The following is a 25,357-nucleotide window of genomic DNA, read 5'->3' as shown; positions in this document are numbered from 1 at the left end:
TACTCACATCTGCTCAGTTATTCTATTTTAACTTTTCTTTTTGGTACATTGGTTCTGTCACAGTATTTACATCATGTTGTGTTCAATACATCTGTATGTTAAACTATTCCTATTAAACTGACACATAACACATAACTGACACATAACAGATGGACTGTTACAGATACAGAGCTTGTCGGGGAAAATAATAATAATAAAATCTTAACCCTTCAAGTGCAATTTCTGTATATGATGTTTACAGTATGGCAATGCACTCGGTTTTTGAGTGGTGCAACCACTCCAAGGAACAGCAATGTCCGTGTTAACCTATGTGACTATGTGACTAGGTGACTATGAGTAGCAGTAGGGGCAAAAGAGGCACTGTTGCTTCCTCTCAGGAGGTATGGACGCCCAGCAAAATGAGCAGGGGTAAGGTGAGTTGTAGAAGTAACTCAAGTAAGGCCAAGCTTACCTGGCCCGTTTGTTTTGGGATGTCTGGAATGGAGCCTTGTTTTTAAGGCCTAAATTAAATTACTGTGGTAGTAGCTATTACTATGAAGTATTATAGAGGTAGTCATATCAGTGGCAGGCAGATAATCAATCAATCAATCAATCAATCAGTCAGTCAGTCAGTCAGTCAGTCAGTCAGTCAATCAACTTTATTGTCACGAGTCACGACACAATGGTGATTCGCTTGTTTAGCCTATGCAGGCTTTCACTTTTGTACTAGCTCAAGGAGCAAAATAAACTAATTAGAAGAAGAAGAAAAAAAGACGGAAAAGCAGAACGTTGAAATCAGTGCCACTGCCATTTATTGAGGTCCTAAATTAAATGTAGTGTATTCAAAATAATGCATGTGATCTCAATATCATGTTGCTTAGAAGTCTGAATGGAAGTCCTAAACACATGTATTGTCAATGTGAGTGTGTACTCGTGCTACTGCTGTTTGCCTGCACTGTGTGTGTAATATTAGTGTTACTATGTGGTAGGATTATTGGCATGTAAAACACAGAGGTGGTGATGAATGATGATGATCAGCAGCATGGATGTTGTGATGATGAGTCAGGCACACACTGGACAGCTAAACTGAGAGCACAAGGCACTTTTATACCTTAACATGTATTTGCATAACAGCATTTCCTGTTATACATTTAATAGTTAGTATCACGAGTTTGACAATACATGCAGATGCATGGTTTATCACAAACATCATATAAAATTATCATTGTTATATCATATCATTATTATTGTTATTATTATGATGATGAGGATGATGATGATGATGATGGTGATGATGAGTATTATTCACAATAATAGTGATATAATACATGTTGCAATACCCAATGTTAAATAAATAAATAGATAAATAAATATAGTGCTTCCAAGGTTGTAAGGTACGACTGACGACACCCCTCCAAGTTTAAACTGCTGATGCCATCAGTACGGGGACTGAGGGGAGATGCCTGTCAAATAGAATTCAAGGTAAAAGAGTCCCCGCTGCAGCGTGTGGACAGCAGCACATCGTGTGGAACATGGCGGACTACGACAACTACGATGACCGGGACCGGGCTTATGGCAGCTTCGGCGGGGGAAGAGGGTGAGTGGAGCACGGCACAGCACACAACCGGAGGAAAACGCGTCCGTGCGGGTATAACCGCAAAAAACCGTTCGTGCAGCGGGTTTGGGCGTCGCAGGGCCCGACCGGCGCTCCCCGGGCAGCGCCTGGGTGCCGCGGCCCGGTCGAGGTGAATGGGAGGGCGGCCGGGGAGCGCTGGGAAACACCGGGGACCTGGCGCCGCACTAGCCGGGGCCTGCTAACCTAGCATCATATACAACGCTGCTGCACACTCTAGTATGCCAAACCCCATGAGGTTTAACACAACACCATTTAGCTTTTATTTAAAAACACGTCGCTAAAAAGGGTTTCCGTCCACCGCCTCCTGGGTTTGCTGAGGATCTGGTCCGCGGACCACCAGGGTCTGGACCAGGTCTGCAGCAGGAGGAGGACCCCTTGGGAGAGCTGAAGTGCAAACCACATGGTTTGGCTGGTGTCAGACTGGACGGTCACGGTGTGTGGAATGGCGGAGCTGCTTCTGCTGCTGCAGCTCGCTGGCTGCTGCCTGCGTCTGCATTCTGCACAGGTGAATCCACCTGTCAGTATGTGGGGTACACAGGGGGGTTGGGGGGGTACTCTGTGAAGCAGGCTGCATGCATGTGGAAAAAACATCGTTAAGAAGCATGTTTACAACCATGAAGGGGGCTAACATGCTAACTGCAGCACCCTGCAGGTCGGGCCTCTCGGCCGTCCCTCCATTAAACATCCCTGCTGGGACTGTTTGGGGTGGTGGTGGAGCGTGGTCGTGGGGGCGTCCCCCAGGAATACAGGTTGTCCGACACATCATGGCAGGCTGGTTATGATATGGTATCCGATTATTGATTATGATGTCATAACTGGTGATTACTGTTTACTTATGTTTACCGAGTAATGCATGGCCCAAGGCGCCCAGGGCTGTGCACCACCAACCAACCTTAGCTTGACACATCACAGGTTTACAGGTATGAATTGTGAAGGAGTGAGGGAAATGTCTTCTTTGTTACAAGTTCCCGTCAGTTGTAGTTAAATGTGTAAAGAATGTAGAAAGAAAGAAACAAGTCAGAGACATGTCACATAATTGACTCGTATTATGACATATGTCATAATACAAGCAATGTCATTATATACGTGCTCAAACTCTGCAAATGAGAAGCAATGTTATAATAATGCACACAAGATCAACTACATATGTGTGTGTATGTTGGCTACATCTTCAAAATTATGTCAAGCTTCATTAATCTTCAGTGGACATTTTCATAACTCCTGTGCTGGTGGTCATACCCTAAAAGTCTTGTTGCCTGGCTGGTTAAAATTAACTTGTTATTGAAATGTGGGGGTTAGGATTATCATTGTAGTCCTTGTGCATTCAGACGGTTTCTGCATTGTTTCTGCGGCCACCCTTGGAGGAACGCCAAAGATCATAAGGGAAGGGGGGCATGGGAGTCAGACTTGGGACCTTTAAAAATATGTAGCACAAAAATCATTGCTTGCTTTCATCCACTGTCTGCCTCCCTGTATGTTTGTAATGTGATGTTAATACAACTTGTCATACAGTCTCTTATTATCCTGCAACTTTAACATAGCTAACTCCTTAATAGTGCAGTAATAACACTGAAAAAAGAGAGAAAAGTAACCCTAACCACTTCAAACCTGGCATTTGGGGTATGTCATATTTTGAAAATGTGTGGGGATTCTGGGGAAGAGTGAAAATGGCACATCTACAAACAGAATGTCACATTCCGACATGTTGTGAATTTGTAGATCTGCTATTTTTATGTAAATGATCTATAGAGTACATGTGATGTATGGTAAGCAACACAACTGCAGCTAATACAGTTAATAATGGGTGTCTTAGATGTAGGTGTGTCAATGTGCATTGATCATTGACTCTTATTTCTTTACCATTAAGTGGTCTTGCGGTTAGAGTGTCTGGCCTGTGGTTGGGATGTCAGGGGTTCAATTCCCAGCCAAGTCATAAGCAGAGACTATAAAAATGGTACCCGATGGCATGCTCGGCATCAAGGGTCCGACTCTGATTGTTATGTCCCTGCGACATGCTAGCGTCATGTCCAGGGCGTGTACTTGTACATCAAGCTGCCTCATGCTAAAGAACAGGAGATATGCAATTATGCACCACATAAGGCTCCTTACTTTTTACTTGGTAACTATGTTTGCAAGTTGGCACACCTATGGGTACACCCAATTCTAACACAACCATTATTGTGTTGCTTACTGACCTGCTTTTTATCTGCTTTATGAAAACAAGCATCAACCAGCCTAGGCTTCATGCCACTTTAAAGACCAGCTGCAAATCCTGCAATGGCTTTTCTCAACCAATATTGTGGAGTATTTCCTGGTTAAACAGGAAGCTGTGCTTCTCAGCCAATCACAGCGATGGTGGGCTTGTGTCATTCACTAATGTAATCACTCAGTCGAGCTGAACACATTCAGCTGATGGTCCCATCCCCTCAGGCAATAGGATTTAAACTCTGGAATTTAAAAACTTTGCTCGCACACTGCCACAGATATTGCTGAATCAAGTTTAGCTTACTGACCGTCGGGCAAGTACAGGTCATGTTCTACTTGCCCAAATGTCATGCCCACTTGCCCGAAAAGTAAATTGTCCATTATAAAATGCTAGGTAGAATTTGAATAAAAAAATGTCACACCTCAATGTTTATGCCAAATACCTCCTATGACTATGGGTTCACACACATATTTGTGTGGCAACAGTGAAAACGGCACATTATAGGTCTGGCCACGTTCAGGTGTTTAGACAAATATATCTTGTGTTATAGACTGATACCCCTCTGAAACAAGCACTTGCCCGGTCGGGCAACGTGAAAGCAGAATCCACCTGCCTGAACGTTTTGTTTACCTGCCAGGGTGAAGAGGTGACCACCGGTTAGTAACAACAGAGTGTTGAATGAGTGGTGACCACTGCGGCGTGATGTCATGTTGTAGTTTCCGTGGTCACCTCTTTACTGGAAACCGGACTATGACTGCTATCAGTCAGTACACATAGCCTAGTATCAAGCCTTTCAAGCGTTCCCAAACTTTTCAGGCCGCGACCACTGATAAATGTTTGCATCTTTCTTACATAATATTTGACAATTTGGTGTTATGAAATCATACAATTTTAACTTAAAATGTGCAGATACCCAAAAAATACATAAATAAATAATAATAATTTGGGGACCAACAGTTGGGAACAGTTTTATCCCACGATTTTGAAACCCATTTTTTTCACCCAGTGTCAATTATCTAATGTAATCATGGGCGCTACACTTCCTCTGCCAACCTGGGGGGGGGCAGTGGACTGACCTCATGCCTCCTTGTGTGCATGAGGAGTCCAAGCTGCTTCTTTTCACCTGACAGGGGAGAGTTTCCCCGGTAGGACGTATCGCGTGCAAGGAACACGTTGTTCCGACCAGTTCCTTTCCCCTCCATCATTAGAGACCAGGATTACTGCATGTTTTTTGTGAGGGTACCTACCACTGGCCTATTTAATGTTGATTAAATGGGTCTTCTGTCAAGGGTTGATGCCTTGCTCTAGGAGCACACAATACCATATAGTTGAATGTAACAAGTTGGTTGAATTTTTTAAACAATGAAGCCCTAATCAGCTGATCAGATTCTGAAAGACCTTTGGGAGTTGGTTACCGGTTTAAACTTTTATACCTTGTCTTAGTTAAATGGCTAAAATAGCTGATCTGCAAGGCATTGTGAGCTGTGTGGAGCTAATATTTTCAGCAATTGGTTGCCAATTATATTATGACATGCCCATAATAGTGATGCTGGGGTTCAAGTGCTTTGCTCAAAAGCATTTCGACAGTAGTTGATAGAGATAGTCCATGGGCCCAGACCAGAATCTTCACTAGTGAGGGACATTCAAGGTGGCAAATGCTATCATGTTTTTTTGAAAAGGTCTATATCCCTAGATAATATTTCAACATGATAGCAGTTCCTAAGTGGTAGCTTAGTTGCAGTTATCAGCCTTCAAAGACACCAACCATAGATTCACAGAATGAAAAATTGCCTAACTGTTTTTGAATAAAACACGTCATACAGAGGGAAAAATGAAGAATTATCTGTCTTTCACTCAATTTAATCAATGAACATCATCATAACATCACTGTCATATCAATATCAATTATTCAGTATTCATCATCTTCATCATGATTATCATCACATAATCGATCAGTTTAATTTCATCTTCCTTCTGATTGCTACAGGTTTGTAGCTTGCACATTTCTGTGCACTTTAATTTGTTGGTAAGGCAGGAGCAGTCTGAAAGCTTGCAGGTCCGTACACAAGTTCCAGCACAGCCATTTGTGCTGGTGGCCCCCGCATCCAGTCTAAAATCAGCATAGCTATAAGAATAAGAGATGTCATATCAGTTAGGAGCCCAAATGACTTCAGATTGCTGGGCATGGGGGGTCAGATCAACATATGGAATAAATTCTGTACTGGCCATATATGGAGCGCCTTAATTTTCAGGCCTGTTGAGAACTCTAGTTTTTGCCGGCTGCTGGGCAATGCGGCAGGCCCGTCTAGAGTTTGAATGGACACTTGGACAGGTATCGGTCAAAAGGGAGACATCGAAGAGGAAGGACGGGTAGGGAAGGATCAACATATGGAATGTCAGAACAGGTCAGCTCCAGTTTTGAAGCTCCATATATGCAGATCTAGGTGATGATCCAGTCTTCTCCATGTATGGCTATCCAGGGTTTGATGAGGTCAGTGTCCTGATCTTCATATATGGAGACGGCTATAGACAAATTCAGAAACGGGTCTCATGGTCGCAGCTTACGTATTTCCTGTAGGCGGACTCGACATAGCGCAGGGTTTAAACCCTCACCAGGCGCACCTCTTCTTTTTCTTTACTTTAAATGCTTAGTATGAGGTATAAAGTACAGCAGCCATGTGTTCATAAAACAGAAAGATTGGGTATTGGGTAAGACTGACGTTATGTATCTTTCAGGACCTTTCACTGCTTCGTCTCAACCATTACTCAATGGCTCTGGTCTCAGACCCCGCGGTGGATATTTTGACATTCCGTTTTTTTGTTTTTTTTTGGGAATGTTGCCACTACTGTTGGACCAGCCATAAACTAAACAGGTTCATCTTGATGTTCTGCATCTTTGTAATGTTAGTGTTAGTAAAAAGCAGGTAAAAGAGTAACGTTTGACTTGAGGCAGACTAACATCAGTCACTCTACCGTTCACTGTAGTAGAAGAGGTGCGCCTGGTGAGGGTTTAAACCCCGCAGCTATGTCGAGTCCGCCTACAGGAAATACGTAAGCTGAGACCATGAGACCCGTTTCTGAATTCGTCTATATATGGATCGTGTCATAAGGCGTGATGGACTGATGGCCATATATGGTGACGTGATGTGTCACTAGGCATGAGGGAATGACGGCCATATATGATGGTGTGATGTCAACTGTCATTTCAATAAGTAGTGGCTGCTAAGCCCTCAGGGACATCTTGCTAGGAACCCCAAGAGGGTGACAGGTCATCTGTTGACATGGTGTCCACGACCGGGACATCCTCAGCTTCAGTTGTGCGCATGAAGACTTGAAGACGCGGGCGGCTGTGGCTCAGGAGGTAGAGCAGGTCGTCCAATGATCCCTGGGTCGGCGGTTCGAATCCCAGCTCCTCCTGTCCACATGCCGAAGTGTCCTTGGGCAAGACACTGAACCCTACATTGCCTCCAATGAGTTGGTCGGTGTGAGCTTGCCACCATTGGTGTGTGAATGTGGGAAGTGAGGACGCTGGCATCAACTGTTCGCCGCTCCCAATGTATGAATGAATTAACCATTGTAAAGCACTTTGAGCACTTGGAAAAGCGCTATAAAATGCAATTCATTATTATTATTATTATTGAAAGTAGCCAAACCAAGGCTTGCCCCAGGATTAAAGTCATCAAGGTTACATTTAACTTAATTATGACAAGACATTATTGTATGGACATCAAAACAGACTTTAGACTGTAAGATCCTTCTCAATAAATGTAAAGCAAAACATAATGGCTATTTATGGGTTTCAGCCTAATTATTTCATAATTTATGCAAATATGCTAAATGACAAAAGGTTGAATAATTTAGTCATGGCAAGATACGAATTTCAGGACATGTATAGACTCAGAGTCTTAGAGACTAAGATAATCATTGACTAAATGTGAAAAATGTAGAAATGTCCTTATTTCGACTTTTGCAAATTAAAAAGGTGGCATGATTGCACCATGGTAACAGATTAATTTCTATACATCACAAACATAGACTCACCTTTCTAAGTTAAGTAAAGCAAAGTTATAGTAATTTCTTGTGTTGGGGTATATTTAGCCAATTATGCTAATTTATTACTATAGGCCTACATGTTTATATACTTTTATAACATACTTTTATGTCATAGCATTTGTGTGTGTGTGTGTGTGTGTGTGTGTGTGTGTGTGTGTGTGTGTGTGTGTGTGTATAATTATAAGTGTGAATAAACTTAATTGTAACATAACATCTACAGTAAACTGCACAAAATCCTACTCTGCATATAATGGGAGTTAATGGGGAAACAATGATTGTCCCAAAAAAGTATTAAAGCTACTCATTTGAAAATGCTATCATGTCTCAAAGTACTTATATGGACCCAGCAAACAAAATGGTAGCAAATAGATTTTGCCACCAAAAATGTCCCTCACTTCTGGTCTGGCCCATGGACTAAGAGAAGGGTTAATAATAATACATACATTTTAATTTATACATCACTTTTCTTGGGAGTGTACTCGGTCGCTTAACAAGACGGAACAAAATAAATTAGTTAAATTAAAGCTTTTATCAAACATTATCATGGTACTTTTAAACCATTAAAACTGTGAAAGCATCTGTTATTTTAGATTCAGATTCGTGCCGTGCTGTGAGCTTGTACATCCTGAAAGTGTTTGAAAAATGGGTCCGCGGTCAAATACATATCAATGTGTGGGTCTTTGGCACGAAAAAGAAAACTAGTGATTTAGATGGCATTTGCAGAATCGGCCTCAGGTCTTAACTGGCTAGATGCCGTGCCAGAGATAACGTAATAAACTTACCTTTGCACAGGTAGCCATGCCGGAGAGAGCGACATTTGATAAATTGTCGTTTAATCCAGTTGTAGAAAAAAATATATCTCTTTTATTTAGCTAACGACCACTCACGTAAAAACGGCCATAATCCCTGCGTGTGTTAATAGGTTAATAGGCTCTCAACCGCCTGGATTCACAATTCTTGGCATGTTTTTTTTGTGTTAGGCCCCGTGGAGGTGGGGGTCCTGGCGCCCCCAGGAAGCAGAAGGAGCTTCCTGAAGATCCTCCATTCACAGCGTACGTGGGCAACCTGCCCTTCAACACTGTCCAGGGGGACATCGACGCAATCTTCAAAGACCTCAACGTTCGCAGTGTCCGCCTTGTCCGAGACAAAGAGACGGACAAGTTCAAAGGTCAGGAAGGATGCATGGAGTTCATGATGTGTCGCAATTATTTGAGATTATATATATATATATATATATATATATATATACGTTTTGCCTTAAATAACAATGAATGCATACAGTAGACCTCAACAAAAACATACTGTGTTTGATGTTTGTTGCTTTCTTTAACTGATGAAGTTTCTTTGTTTTCCAGGCTTCTGTTATGTAGAATTTGATGAGCTGGAGTCTTTAAAAGAAGCTCTGACATATGATGGCGCTGTGAGTACTTTGTGTGTGTGTGTGTGTATAATCATTGCAGTCAGGCAAAATCTCCATATTTCGTCCCTTTATGATGGTACAATAAATTAATTACCTAGGTAATTAATTTATTGTACGAACATAAATGGACTGATATGTCTAAATGCGTGAGGGGGGCGTTACTTTTTCATTATAAATAACATTTAGAAGACCCAAAGACAAACAATTCTTTGTTGAATGAAATAGGTCCTATTTCAAAGTCCCCAAAACCAGGCACATGTGTTTTCATTGATTCTAATAGAATTAACATGTTGAATAGTCTTATATAAGATGTGGGCGACGATCAAATATCTACCTATTGAATCTAGTCACTAGATAAATCCTGAGTCGGGGACAATCCATTCGGGATTGTAATACAAAAATTTGACTATTCATTTTTATGTAGAAAATAGGCTATATTGACCTTTTTATTGGAGGTTGCAAGTGTTTCACTGCATTACAAAGTGAAGGGCAACAGAGCCATATTGATATTTTTTGAACATTGAATGAATCTGTTAACTAAATAATGGCAGACTGCTTATTTTAAATCACAAATCTTTCAGACTGTCTACATACAGTTCTAAGCACAATGCTAAACGGTATCAAAGAGCTATGTTGCACATCCAGTAGTCGCTGGTGCAAGGCAAAAATAAATAATAAGGGGAAAGACTGAAATGTTGTCAACTTTTTATCAGAGCTAAGCTTTTGGTGGATGTCTCTGTTTACCGCAGAAGTGCTTTAGCCAGCATGAGATAATTTACCACAATTCTGCAGACGTTCAGAGTTTAACACAGTTTAACACACTTCAAACTCAGTTGAAGTGAACAACTCAAATTGTTTAAGTCACAGGAGCACCGTTTTCATGTCATAAATATGAATTTTAGCCTAAATCTTTAATCCACGTCAGTTCGTACTTGCATCTGAACAGCGTTATAGTAGCTTGGCTGCAAGTTGCAACAGAATAATTATTTCCTCTCAAAACGGCGGATTTCAAAATAAGAACCTCTCGTAATATGATCAGTCAACTGGTTTTATTAAGTCTACTTTCAGGAAGTAGTCGATATAGTAAATTAGAAGTACATGACGCACTCAAGCTAGTAACTGACACTATAAAAGGCAGAAATACCAGGAAAAACACAGAAGGCTTGTATCAAATAATTTGCGTCGACTGAGGGTGTCTTCAACTGACTATTGAATCGTCGACTTTCAGGGGACAGGCCTAGTGTGCACGCAAAAGCCTGAGTAGACTTTAAAATGACAACAAAATTATTTTAAACTGAAATACACCTTCAAGGCTAGGGCTATTCTGACCGATCTGTATGGTAGAGTACGTTCAACTATTAACACAACTGCAGTGGTTGGTCTCCCTGCTCTTTTATTTAGACCTTTAGCTCCAGTGGTCGGGTGAGACCACTACTGGTTGACAAGTGGTATTGCGGCAAGTTAAATACCCAAACAGGCTTTCTGTTATAGCTCATTAAATGCAGTCTTGCACGGTCGGGGACCGTGGTTCAAATTCTTGGTAGGACTTGACTTTAGGACTGGAGCTTTAAAACACTGGGCAATAGTGGTTCATTGAATTATATTCCTGTCTATTGGCCATAATAAAGTTGACATGAACTTTGTTGACCTCTGACCACCAGTTGCTAGGCGAGCGATCTCTCAGGGTGGACATCGCCGAAGGACGAAGACAGGAGCGAGGAGGAGGAGGAGGAGCAGGAGGAGGAGGCGGCTTTGGATTCCGCAAGGATGACAACACGGGTAATATATGAACTCTTACACCTAAATTCACTATAAAAAGAGCTATGGTTTACACCTAAATGATTTACTATAATAATAGCTATGACTTACTCACGCTATTAAGTTTGTAATTGGAAATTCAGTAACAAATTGAAATGCCTTAGATATTTTCTTTTACTTTTTAAATGTCTTTATTAATGTGATCTTAATTAATTATTTTCTTTTTTTTTTTTTTTACTTTGAACAATGATGGAGCTGGGCTGTGGCATAGCCTGTTCCGGTTTAGCCTGGCATGAATCTGTGTGAAACCTGCATTTCCACAGTAGGGAAAATGTAAAAAATGCCTCTGGTGAGAAACCCACCACATATTTGCATACTTTACTGGCTGGGCAGTGGGCAAATCAGATTTGTCTGATTTCTGTTCCAGTTCAGTTTCCCACAAGTTTGCTTGATTGGCAGGTTAGAACTGGAAACGCATTAGCACGTGTTTTCCAATCAAATAATGCTATGGGAAACTGAACTGGAACAGGAAATGTGTCTGCCACTTCCTGGGACTCCAGGCATGCTCAGAGCTTACTCCTGACCTGTTTTCAGGAGTGTTTTCTCAGCAGCATGCCAAACAAGAACAGCAATTTATAAAATTCTAAATGACTGTGTTCAGTCTAATATAAAGTTAACTGTGTTCAGTCTAATATAACTTAACTGTTACGTGACGTCTAATATAACACAACTGTGTTCAGTCTAATAAAACATTGAGTGTTCAGGCTAATAAAACGTCAACTGTGCTCAGTCTAGGGCTGGGACTGCATGCATTTGTTCTCACCGTGGTGAACAAGCAATGTCTCCAGACAGTCAGTGATGATAAACAAACAATGATTATTGTGTTTATGGTGTGCTCACATTTCATATCACACACTATGTGCACTCCTGTAACTTAAACGGCAACCACCTAAACAAAAAAACCTCAGGAAAAACAAACCCAGCCCTAGTTAAGTCTAATAGAACGTGTTCCTGTAACCCGAATGTTTACTCTCTCCTCCGAGTCACTTTATGTCACCGTGGTGTCTAAAAAAGCAGAAAAACATCTGATTTGCTTAAGAGCAACACAAAGTACATTCTCCATCAGGATCGGTTGCTACTCACAGATATGGGGTCTTGTGAATCCCTTTTATTCATGTTTTTCTTTTGACTCCTCGGTGCTGGCCAAGCACTTACTTGACCCCTGTGCCATACAGGCATCTCTGTGATGTTATAATTATTATTATTATAATATTAACAAAGCTGGTCTTTTATGGTGTGGTGGAAATCTTAGAGGAAGGAAGGACATAACCTGAGCTTCTTCATCACAGACTTCAGCACCGACTTGGAGGACAGTCGCTTATCCTAACCTGCATACATTTCTCCCTGTCTCTGCACTGCAGTGGTTCTCAAAGTGGGATCCGTGGAGTCCCTAAGGGTAGTGCACTTTTAGCCTTGTAGATCTGCAATTTTCAACAAAAAGACAGATCTTCTATGGGGTGGGACTCCCTGGCACAAAATCTTTTCAGATGTGGGGTCCCCAGCCAAATACAAACACATAATTTGGATCACCTTGACGTGAAACAGTTTGAGAACCATTGTTGTAGTGAGAGCAATATTACTAATCCTGACCCCTCTCTACAGCCTGTCTGCTTGGCATCGGATGATCGGACACTAACCGCTTTGCTTCCTATTTCTGTTCAGGTTCTGTCCCTTCCTCCTCCTAATTCTCTCCTCTATTGGTTGATTTTACTTTTTAGTCTAGCTGTTCTAGGATTGGAACATTATTCTACTGTTTCACTAAATCTGGGTAATGTAGCTTTGTGTTGTCGATTATGATCATAACAATTCCATAATAACCTCCATGTTTTCAGTGTTTGCTTGCTGGAATTAGTCGCTAAAAGTCTAATCTTAATCACGCAAATGTACTGCTTGATTACATGATATTTTAAGGTTAGGTTTAGGCATAGTTTTGTGAGGTGGTTAGATTTAGGTATATAATCACGCCCATCGGGTAGAAGGGTCTGGGAAAGAGGTAGTCCTGTAATTACATAAGCAAGCCCTTATGAATATTATTAATCATGATTTCATTCATAATTTCACGTTCCTCCACTTTCACCTGATTTTCCTGACACTCTTGGACTGCTACGTTCTTTATCCAACTCAAAACATTTGTAGTGAGAAATGGGCAATGCAGTAACATAAAGGTCCCTCACTGCTATTCTCTCGCTCTCTCTCTGCACAACAAGACACAAACCGCTGCGTCTGTAGTTCCCATCGATGCCAAAGCCAAGGGTGCGGGACAGTCGGCTGAGACTGATTGAGTGAGGCCCAACACGCCTCCATTCCAAAGGAAATCTACTTAAGACACAGACAATACATCTATTATTTTTATGTGCAGAGTTTGGAATAAGAAATTCTCAATTTGACCGTGTTAATAGAGTACAGAAGTCCTGACGTCAGTCATTCAATTGCGATCGTTTTAGTTAATACGATATATGATCCAAAAAGCGTTCATATTTTGCGGGAGAGACGGATGAGGAGCAGAAATGAAGCGCCAGTATATCGATCCGTTCAACACCACGGAGAGCGCCCTGGATTAGGAGAGACGAGTCATTCAACGGCTAGGTAAATGGTAAGCTAACAATTGCCTAGAGTGTAGCATACGGTAGCCGAAAGGCGAACTGACAAATAAAAAAAGGGAAAAATTCAGAATATTCTTATCTCGCCCCGTATCATTGAGGATGCGCTAAGACGTCCTCACACGTCGGATGTACACGTCGATTGGGACCCCTAGGATGTGTGGCGACGTCCTATGTACGTAAACGGTTAAGACTTGTTTCAGTCCGTGACGAATTCAGTCCATTCATGTGCCGAGGAAAGGAAAAAAATAGGGCGATTAACCGGATGTTGGCTCATGGATAAGCAATCTTATCGCGGGAGGGTCACGGACCACCCGATTCATGAATTAATTTACTTTACGGAATCTGGAATTAGATTCAGAGATAAAAGGGTGGGAAGATTTCGGCTAACTTTGCTTAACAATTTAAAATCAAACAATCATAATCACCAAAAACAATTACAGCAATGTAAATTACTTCAGACTTCGGTGCTCTATTGTCTTTAGAAGACTAGTTAATGTTGTTTGTCTCGGTAGGACAGACAGAGTACTCAGACTATACTTTACTTTCTACAGGATGTCCCTCCTCTTCCTCTCTTTGTCCTCCAGGAGAGGTCCTCTTCTTCCTCTCCTGTGCACCTCTGGTGTTAACCTGACATTGTTACCTGCAGGTAGAGGTTCGCGTGGAATGGGTGGCCGCGGAGGTCGAGAATCCAGAGATGACTTCAATGACAACTCAGGAGGTGTGATCATGATGATGCTGATAGTATAACAGCCAATCACATGCGCTCTCAATCGGTCATTGTTTTTTTTTAGGCAAAGCAGGGCGCTCCCCGGAGGTGTGCATGTTTCTAGCTATTCCTTCAAGCACTATTTAGTGCTTGAAGGAAACAACATAGTAGGATAGTAATTCAAACTTCAAGGTCACCACTGGAAGTTGAGGAATGCGACGAGCAGACGGAGAATGTGAGTCTCTGAACTTTACTTCCAACCAAACAATTCAAACAATACATAGGTAACTCACTTCCCTTTATCGCTTCCTACATCCTCCCATTACCACCCAAACAGTGCTCAATCTGAGGTGAGATCTCCACCTAGTGTCCACCACAATTTCATATTAGTCGGATGTGTTGTCCAGCACTAGGATAGCCCTGTCCGTTAATTAAGAGACACAGCACTGCCTCCAGGAGGCGCCTTGCTACGTGGTTTTATTTAATCCGGTTGTCCAAATGTGATTGTTGGACTGAACTAGGGATGTCGGGGGTTAGCCGGTTAGCCGACCGTTAAGAAATATCCGGGTATGCTTATCAGCTTTACGGTTAATTTGCATAATAATAAATGCGTGTTCTGATCTTAAATCCCTTTTATTTTAGATCGTTTTTAGTAATAGTACAACATAAACATTACAGAGACTGTAGTTGTCACTGTACAATACTTTAAAACAGTTGTCATGTTGCACACATGCCTAAAATTGCTGTTATTTGCGCCGGCCAGCTTGTCACACTCCAGGCTGCATGAACAGCAGCGCTCGGGCGCTGTTTTCTGCCCCCGCAATGTCGTTGTCCCAAAGTTCTCTGTTGTACTTCAAATGGCTAGTTGGCTACAACGGTAGCTTTGCGGTAGTCAAAACTTAAGCGAGTGACAGCGAGACGAGATTAACACAACATGTCGACCGTATCAATGCAGAGACCTACATTATTAAATCCATTAATGGCCTGGAGGGAGAACGTTTACAGCCGCCGCCGCTTCCTCCTCCTCCTCCTCCCGGCTATCAAGTTAGCCATGTGCTATCGATGTTTGAGGGTTTTCTCGTCAGCGAAAAGTCAACAAACAGAACACGGTGACATGCATGCTGATCTTCCTTAATAATAAAAAAAGGCTTAGCCCATGCGTCCAGTGGCTTTATAGATATAGGCTGCTCAGATCTGGACTGGAATTATTTATGTTTTGGACTAGAACCGGCGGACCTCTGTACTGTAGACGCGCAGATGCATGCATGCAGATGCGATGCGTTGTTTATTGATGATTAAGCCTACAACAATTTATTTATATTGTTAAATGTTGCTTTTTTGTTTGTCTTTTTAAAAGGAGCATAAATAAATGTATACCATTTCGTCTACCAACTTTAATTATGTAGCCTATACATGCATATTACATTTGGGGTAGCCAAAAAATAAATAAAAAATCAACCAATTATCCGTTAATGACCCGGTTAATCCTGTCGGCTAACCGGATGGGAAATTATCCGTTACCGACATCCCTAGACTGAACAGAGTTAAAAGACAACTGAACACAACAGAGTTAAAAGACAACAGAGTTAAAAGACAACTGAACACAACAGTGTTCAGTTCACCACGGCGGCGGTGGCTCAGGGGTAGAGTGCCTGGATGGGAACCGCAAGGTTGCCAGAGTTACTGTCGAAGTGTCCTTGAGCAAGACACTGAACCCCTAATTGCTCCCGATGTGCTAGTTGGTACCTTGCATGGTTTCCGCTGCCATCGGTGTATGAATGTGTGTGTGAATGGGTGAATGTAATGCACAATCTATGTAAAGCGCCTTGGATAAAGGCGCTATATAAATGCACCATTTACCATTTACCATTTAACAGAGTTAAAAGACAACTGAACACAGAGTTAAAAGACAACTGAACACAGAGTTAAAAGACAACTGAACACAGAGTTAAAAGACAACTGAACACAACCGAGTTAAAAGACGACTGAACACAACCGAGTTAAAAGACAACTGAACACAACCGAGTTAAAAGACAACTGAACACAACGGAGTTAAAAGACAAAAGACAACTGAACACAACGAAGTTACAAGACAACTGAACACAACAGTGTTAATGACAACTGAACACAACAGAGTGTTAAATGACAACTGAACACAACTGTGTTACATGACAATGGGTTGTTACATGACAACTGAACATAACGGGGCACTAAATGACAACAGCAGGGGAGAAACTGTAATTACCTGACCTGTGAGTCTCTGTTAAAATTGTGTTTATGTTGGTTATTATGTACTAAAGTCAATTTCTGCTTTGAACGACTAGTGTCTCACAGTCACAACATGTCCCGCTGCGTGTCTCACCACGTTATGGGTTTTGAGCGCTCATGCTCTCTGACTCGCTGACAGTGTGACTGTCGCCACTACAAAATGTAAACAAGAAAGTGACTAGTCTTGTGCATCTTTTGTTTTTCCAGGGGTAGGAAGTAGTGCAAAGTTGTCCACGAAAAAATGTCATTTTTATGACACTTTTCGTTGTTCTACACTTGTGGTGCAATGCATAAATTGACCTCAACCGTAGCATGGTAACCATAGCAGCATAATGACTACAGAGCCTCCAAGGAAGCCAGTGAAGGTCTGCCTGTGGTCTATATAAGGATAGAGACTGATCTGGCGCGAAGCTCCGCCTCCCCCCCCCCCCCCCCCCCCCCCCCCCCCCCCGCTATTCATGTCGTTGGAAGTTGCTCAGTGGCGTTTTTAAGCACCCGGAAGGACCGTGCAAAGTGCAAACGCGCTCAACGTTAAAGCCCAGCTGCAGCTGTTTCCTCGTCATACTTCCACGGGTCCGCCTGCAGTCCCTCCTCTTACCGCTAGGGCCCAGTGCTTCAACGTTGGAAAGCCTCACTGGCCCCTTGGTGGTCTCCCATCATGCATTTCATCTTTCATTAACGACCCAGTTCCAGGTGGATCATCTCTAGTCTAAGCTCCCTGTTCTCACTCGGTGTTCTCTTGACCTCTAACCTCAACTTGTCTCTAACCACTGCGGTCTCTGTCTTCATGTCCGTCTGTCAGGGGGCTCAGGAGGGGGTTTTAGAGGTGATGACTACGGGCGAGGTCGAGGTGGCAGTCGCGGAGATGACAGGAGGGGAGGAGGAGGAGGAGGAGGAGGCGCTCCAATGGGGGGTCGCTATAGAGACGGCGGACCCCCACCTCGTGGAGGAGGAGGAGAGGAGGACTTCCGAGAACCTTCTGCTGGTGACAACTTCTTACAAATAATAATACTGTACATCTGTATCAGTGATCATATATTTGGGGGTCCTACATGCCAAGGACCACCAAATTGTGTGTATTTTTTTTCGCGGTTCTCTGCCTTTATTTGATAGTACTGTGGATATTGACATGAAACATTGGACTTAGTAGTTAAATATATTATTTAATATATATATACAGGTCCATCCCAACGAATTAGAATAATCTGAAAAAAGTTTTGTCATAATGTAATAAAAAAAAAAAAAACTTTCATATATTTTAGATTCATTACACAACTGAAATAATTCAAGCCTTTTATTGTTTTAATATTGATGATTATGGCGTACAGCTCATGAAAATCAAAAAATCCCATCTCAATGAATTAGAATATTTTACGAGACCACTAAAAAAATGATTTTCTAAAATGTCGACCTTCTGAAAAGTATATTAATGTATGCAGTTAATACTTGGTCTGGGCTACTTTTGAACAAATTATTTCATCAATGGGGCATGGCATGGAGGTGATCAGCCTGTGGCACTGTTGAGGTGTTATGGAAGCCCAGGTTTGCTTTGATAACAGTCGTAAATTAATTTGTATTTGAGTCTTATGTCTCACTAACATAAGGCCACAAAACGGCCTGGCCAATCAGCAGCAGCTATCCCGCCTCTAGCTGCTGCTGATTGGCCAGGCCGTTTTGTGGCCGGGCATCAAGTCTGCCTGAGAGTTCCCAGATGGGAGCAGGAGGGGGGAACCCAGTGTACTCTCTGCTGCCCCATCTGGCGGAGTCAGGTTAATGTCTCACACCTTCCTCTTGACAATACAACCAAGATTCTCTGTGGGGTTCAGGTCAGGTCACTATGTACTCTAAAAAGATGGCTGTGTTGAAACCATTATTACATTTTCACTGTCACTGGAGCAACACTAGCAGATAACATGGCCTAAACTAAATCATCACTGTTTTGTCATGTCCAGAGTCTAAACACAACCATCTATTATGATATTTTACAGCACTGTGTGCCTCCGTACATTGCTGATCTTCCTTTTCCAGCAGCGTGTGTTGAGACTCTGGACATGACAAAACAGTGATGATTTAGGGTTTAGGCCATGTTATCTGCTATGGTGTTGATCCACTGACAGTGGAAACTTAACAATTATTTCAACACAGCCATCTTTTTAGAGTACGTTGTGCTTCAGTATGTTGACAAGCTTCATGGAGATGCTAATTTTCCTTTCCAGCTCGATTTAGCACCTGCCCACAGAGCCAAAACTACTAGTAACTGGTGTACTGACCATGGGATTACTGTGCTTAACTGACCAGCCAACTGGCCTGACCTGAACCCCACAGAGTATCTAGGTTGTATTGTCAAGAGGAAGGTGTGAGACATAAGACTGAACAATACAAATTAATTTACGACTTATCAAAGCAAACCTGGGCTTCCATAACACCTCAGCAGTGCCACAGGCTGATCACCTCCATGCCACGCCCCATTGATGAAATACTTTGTTCAAAAGTAGCCCAGACCAAGTATTAACTGCATACATTAATATACTTTTCAGATGGTCGACATTTCTCGTTTAAAAAAGAAAACATTTTTTTTAGTGGTCTCGTAAAATATTCTAATTCATCGAGATGAATTGAACAATAAAAGGCTTGAATTATTTCAGTTGTTGTGTAATGAATCTAAAATATATGAAAGTTTATTTATTTTTATTACATTATGGCAAATAATTAACTTTTTCAGATTATTCTAATTCGTTGGGATGGACGTGTGTGTTTATATGTATGTATTGTTATATTGTATGTTGCATTTGTATTTGGCAAAGGTTCAGTATTTCATGAAAAGCATTTAAACCACATGGTTACAGCATTTCTAGGATTACACAAGAAAGTCCAGCGACTTATTTCTATTGAGGTCCTCTCACATTTAACAGATGAATAAGTTAAAAATACATTTCAATACCAAACATGACAGTAACATTATACAGTACAATACATACATAAAACAAGAGCTCCCTTATTTATCCTAGACTAATACCCTCTATAGGGGAACCTTTTCTAATAGACATGTCTTTGTCTGCTGTTTCAACGACCTCAGATTGGTTGTCGGTTTGACACTGGTTTCGAGGTCATTCCACTGCGTGGCTCCTATGTATGTAAAATGGTAGTACCTGTAAAATATTGAATCTTAACGCATTTATACCTGGAAAGCCTATACCATGTTATACCTTTCAATCCAGGAAAGCATATATCGTCACTGTCGGGCAGTAAATTAAAGCCCTACTTTATCATACAAGTATGATAAATGATTTCCATCCATCCATCTTCAACCGCTTATCCGTAGTCGGGTCGCGGGGGCAACAGCTCCACCAGAGTGTTCCAGACTTTCCTCTCTAGAGCAACATTAGTGACTTCCTCCTGGGGGATCCCGAGACGTTCCAAGGCCAGTGAGTCGATGTGTTTCCTCCAACTGCACCTTGGTCTGCCACGGGGTCTCCTCCCAGTAGGACGTGCCTCGAGGACCTAAATGATTTTATTGCACAAAACTGAAAATAGCAGATCTCAATACCTCGCGTTGGAACGTTATTCTTTCTTTTCTTTAAAAAAAATATCTCCCTCGGGTCTAAATGGTTAATGTATGAATGTAATGTTCTGTTGTTGTGTTGCAGAGGAACGTGCTCAGAGGCCGCGGATGCAGCTCAAACCCCGCACGGTAGGGCTACCGCTCAACCAGGTGGCCAATCCCCACTCCGCCATATTCGGGGGCGCCAAGCCCCGGGAGGAGAAGGAGAAGGAGAAAGGAGAATAGAGACTTGCTTGACCCTTCCTGCTGGGGCGGCAGGGTAGTGGGGGGAGGAGGAGTGGGTGGTGGCAGTGATGATGATGATGATGATGATGATGATGATGAGGAGGGGGGACTGGTTCATGTGTGTTGGATTATAGATAGGACTTAAAAAAAGAAGAGAAAAAAAACACAAAACAATTAAAAAGAAAATGATGCCAACGGGAAGGAAGGCAGTGGCTCCGCCTCCTTCTAAACAGCTGATTAGATGACACAACTCTCCTTGTTCTTCTACTACTAATACAAATACCACTTCCTGTTTTTTCTTTTCAGTTTGAGCAAAAATATTTATTCTTAAGAAGGAATAAAAACAAAACAATCACACACATACAAACACTTACATAATACAGTACACATACAGTTACATACAAACGTAAACACACATATATAGATTACACACAAACACACATGCATGTCCAAACTGTACCTGGGTTGTGTGTGTGTGTGTGTGTGTGTGTATGCGCGTGTGCGTGCATGATGCCTCTAGTTTGTGCCAGACTAGACCTAATGTCTCCATCTGTTGAGGTTTGTTCGGTCCGGTGTGGTTGATGTGGTGAGGCACGGTACACAGATGAACAGGCCTTCTGTTCAGCCTCCACCAGGTGGCGCTCTGTTTATTTTGGTTGGTAAACTGGTAGAAGCGGTGGCTAGTTCCGTTTCAGTGTGGCTGAATAGTTTGTGTATAGAGACATTCACAACACCACCTCTTAGCTCTTAACCAATCCTAGCGTCCCTATTCTTGGGATTCGTAAAAAAAATACAAAGGCAGATCTACAGTACAAGCTCATTGGCTATTTCGGGCTGAGATAATTTAGCGTAGAACGAAAACAGGAGGGGGCCTAGTATAGAGCCCTGGGGGACTCCGGTCAACTAAGTATTGGGTTTAAGTTTATTGAGGAAGGATTGTCTTTAAATGTCACTGCATGTCAGATTTTTTTCTTCATTTTATATCTCTACCTGAATCACCATATGGGTGGAGCTGCTCCATTCAGGTCCACTGAGATTGTGGCAGACCGTTATTAACTTGGGATGACCCAATATAGCGGCCGTATATCTATACCGGATGATATTTGACTCATTGACTCAACTGTCAATATTCAGAAGATCGACAAAATAAGTTGGCTATCATGGTACCGATGGCTGTTGTGGATGTTTATCTGTTGACGCATACATTTTTCACTGGCTCTTTTGGTGTGTTTGATATCTGCAGCCTACCAAGCTTCAGATTCAACACTTTTATAATGAAGATTTATTTGATTCCCTGGCACAAATGGGGATTAAATGACAAAATAATCATCGGTATCAGCTATTGGCCACATTGTTATTTTTGAAACATCGATATGGGTATTGGCCTGGGATTTCCATATCTGTGCATCCCTATTAACCACTTGAACCCTAGCATCCCTATGCAAACATTAGGCGGAAATGGATGGCACAAATTGATGGTTGACCAAAAGTGGGTGAACATTCGGCAAACATGCATTGACGGCAAATGTAGGCAGTGCAGATGGCAGATCTACAAGCTCACAGCATGTCGCAAGCTTGTAGATAAGCCATTTTCATAATTCGTCATACAACAAGGTATGTACGGTTCAAGTAGTTAAGTATAGAACAGTATATTGAAATACTTTTTAGATTGCTCAACGGTCGTTTTTTCTGTCACTCATCCTGGCCTGTGTGGTTGGCTCCTCCCACCTCAAAACAATCCATCACAAGAAGGATCTGAAAGTAGGGCTGGGCGAAAAATCAGTATCACCATTATTTCCAACTACTGCCATCGGTTAATGATTAATATATTTTTAATCGTGAAAATAGCAGATCTTCAAGCTCACTATGTGACTTTTAGATGGGCTATTTCCACTATTTTTGCACATCACCATTGCACAACGAAGTATGATTCAGGTTGAAGTGGTTAAATCAGACTAATCGATTTAGTCAATCATTTAAATAAATCTAGTCGGTTCTTTCATGTAGGCTTACTAGGGTATAAGACAGGACTTGCTTCTGAAATTATTCGATTAAAGGGATAGTTCAGCCAAAAATATTTTTTTCTTCTATTTATTACGCACCTCATGGAGACTTGAATTCAAGGATATTTTTGTTTTTTTGTCGCTTTCCTAAAATTATAATTTGATGACCAGCAGTGGTTTCGTATGGAGACACCAATCAAATTATTGGCTTAGGAATGCGACACAAACGCAACAATCTTTATGGGGTGAGTAATCGATAGAAAGTCATTTTGGGGGCTTTAACCTACATGCGTAATATTGTCGGTTGTTGGTTCTAAATATCGGTTTCAATATATTTTCTATGAATTGCCCAGCCCTATTTGAAGGTTTGGTTTGATCCGGTCTATATGTTGGCCTGTATGGTGTAAGAGTACACATGATTTTGTTTATCTTGAATATTCTTACCAAGACTTTGGTCTTTGATCATTTACTTTGATTTGACCAGAGATGTGGGGGAGGGACTTATGCAAATGTATCACATTTGCTCCTCCCCTTGGATGCATTCACTTTGAGCAAGCATGCTAGCTGTGTTGGCTACATGCTAGTTGTGATGGTTACATGCTAGTTGTGTTGGCTACATGCTAGTAGTTGTGTTGGCTGTATCATGCTAGCCGTGTTCGCTACATGCTAGCAATGTTAGCCACATCCTAGCTTGTGTTGGTGTTTGCAAAATTGCCGCTCTTGATTTATCTGTGAAACACTGATAATGTCCACTGTATTCTGATTCTGGAACCCAGTTTATTTGATTTTATGTTTTTATTTGAAAGAATTTGATCTTTCTGTAATACGAATGAATCGGAAAATGAAAAATAAACACAAGGCTCTGTTGTACTACACTCCTGTTACATCCTGTCTCCTAGCTAACCCACACATGATGAAGCCCCATTATGCTTAATTCACACGACGGCGTCACACCAAATATTGCGTATCTACAACTTAAGCCCACAATGCGTCATGGATGAGACGTTGCGGGCTTGTAGATCTGTTGTCGATGCATGACATTGTGCGATGGAGCATAATATTAAGCACGAATCTACACACCACACAACTGAACCATGTGTCCCTGTTGTTGGCTTCAAGGCTCATTCATGCTTCATCTTATGACATTCAGTTGAAAATACATACCGGTAGTTCTTTCTTTTTTTTTAGCCAAGGGTCATAGGATGAAGTATAAATTAAGCCTTATTATTACTCTCTGCAGCCAGTCTCTCCAGAGAGCTTTTTTGTTTGTTTTGTTTCATTTTAGTTTTTTTCTGCAGCAAAACCATTTTTTTTATCTGGCTTTTTACTGGATATGAAATTGAGAATGTGGAAAGAAAAAACAGAAAAAAGAAAAAAAAAAACGAAAAAAAAACTTGACTGTACGATTGAAAGACCACCTGTTTTTACTCTCTTTTTTTGTTTTTGTTCATAAGTTTCCTACACTGTTTATGGCAATAATAAAAAATGTATCATCTTACATGATAAAATATTGTGTTTAAATGGTGGGAGGGAGGGGATGGGCTGAGTTGAGTTGTTTTTTTATTTTCTATCAGTTGAAACAGAATAAAAGAATAAAGTTTGCTCTGTACATCGGCCACATGTAACAGTGAGTCTGTTACTCTGTTAAGATAGATTTGACAATTGTTTATTTGTATTATTGCACTCCCGCACTTGACCCCCACCTTTAATACCAAGCAATCTTTTTTTTTTTTATGTTTTATACTTATTTCAATTGCATTATATTCATTCTCAAATAGGCCTATCTCACAGCCCGCTTTCCACGCCCACTTCCGGTAAATAGTGGTGTCTTTAACATGAGCATTTACACGTTTTTTTCTCTGGAGAATCTAAGTACATTTTCTAATGTAAAAATGTGACAGACCAATATTATTATGAAGCAAACAAGATGGTAAATCAGGTCGAACAGATAGAACAAACCTTACCTTGAGAAAACAAAAGTTGTAGACTTCTTAAATTACCTCCGTTAACATGTAGCGTCTATGGAGTGACGTCACGCTATCACCACTAACCCCGAAAGGGGGCATATTTAGGGGGCGGGGAAATTCTGTGAGATAGGCTTATTGATCCCTCTCTTAGCTCTTTAAAGAATTCATATTTAGTTTAGGAAAATACTAATTTTCTGACCGCAAAGATCAAACCATCTTTTATTCGATTCCACCTTATTCGATTCGAACATTCATGAATCCACTTGCTGACCAGCTGTCGGTATTGAGCAATTTCTTTTTAATAGGGGTTTCTTGTGACCCTACCATTAGCATCCTATGGCAGGCAGAATTGTACTAACTAGGGGGGTTTCATGATTCTGAATCCATTCCAAGCAGTTTTGCACAAAAAACACTCCTTGGGCTAAAAACGGCCATAGACGTCATGACACGTTGGGAACCGAATGGAAACGAGACCACAGTCTTTCTCCTGTGCTATCCTTTTGGACCATTTGTGCTTGACTGTACTTGATTGATTGATTGAAGAATTTATTAACAGTTTGCAGAATTACAGTACATTTCAAGCACAAACTCAATACAAAGGCTGTACTGTTATCAATAATCAATCAAAAGACAAATGTGATGAGGTCAGCACATTTTGGGCAAGTGGCTATGGCTGTTTTTAGTGTATTTTGTGCAAAACTAATGCTTGGAATGGATTCAGAATCATGAAAACCCCCCTAGTTTGACATGTCACATTACATACTGCCATAGTATGTTAATGGTAGCCCGGTCACAAGAAACTATAAAACATTGCTCAATACTGACAGCTGGTCAGCAAGTGGAATGTATGTATATCGGCAATATTTTAGGCCAATAAAAAAAGACTACTATATACCAAATTTCCCACCCAT

General features: G+C 41.4%; 1 protein-coding gene across 2 annotated transcripts; it reads left to right on the top strand.

Annotated features, from left to right (window-relative positions):
* Positions 1-1,419: 1,419 nt before the first annotated feature.
* eif4h (eukaryotic translation initiation factor 4h) lies at positions 1,420-24,095 on the top strand. 2 transcript variants are annotated; one of them, XM_079514748.1, is made up of 7 exons: positions 1,420-1,576; positions 8,855-9,042; positions 9,230-9,294; positions 10,956-11,073; positions 14,362-14,433; positions 17,492-17,674; positions 20,337-24,095. In XM_079514748.1, exons 1-7 carry the CDS (start codon positions 1,512-1,514, stop codon positions 20,474-20,476), a joined length of 831 nt encoding a protein of 276 aa, XP_079370874.1. In that variant the 5' UTR covers positions 1,420-1,511; the 3' UTR covers positions 20,477-24,095. The 2 variants fall into 2 exon arrangements, with proteins under 2 accessions (XP_079370874.1, XP_079370873.1); XM_079514747.1 differs by lacking the exon at positions 14,362-14,433 and having other exon boundaries at positions 1,423-1,576.
* Positions 24,096-25,357: the final 1,262 nt, after the last annotated feature.

This window comes from Electrona antarctica, assembly GCF_951216825.1.
Source record: "Electrona antarctica genome assembly, chromosome: 11".
Lineage (NCBI taxonomy): Eukaryota > Metazoa > Chordata > Actinopteri > Myctophiformes > Myctophidae > Electrona > Electrona antarctica.
This window is presented reverse-complemented; position numbering and strand designations above follow the sequence as displayed.

Bases quoted from the DNA above. Each gene is read 5' to 3' on its own strand.
- eif4h (XM_079514748.1), top strand. From the start codon at position 1,512: ATGGCGGACTACGACAACTACGATGACCGGGACCGGGCTTATGGCAGC. The intron at 9,295-10,955 runs GTGAGTACTTTG...TCTGACCACCAG, and splicing joins CTCTGACATATGATGGCGCT to TTGCTAGGCGAGCGATCTCT. The intron at 17,675-20,336 runs GTGACAACTTCT...GTTGTGTTGCAG, and splicing joins CTTCCGAGAACCTTCTGCTG to AGGAACGTGCTCAGAGGCCG.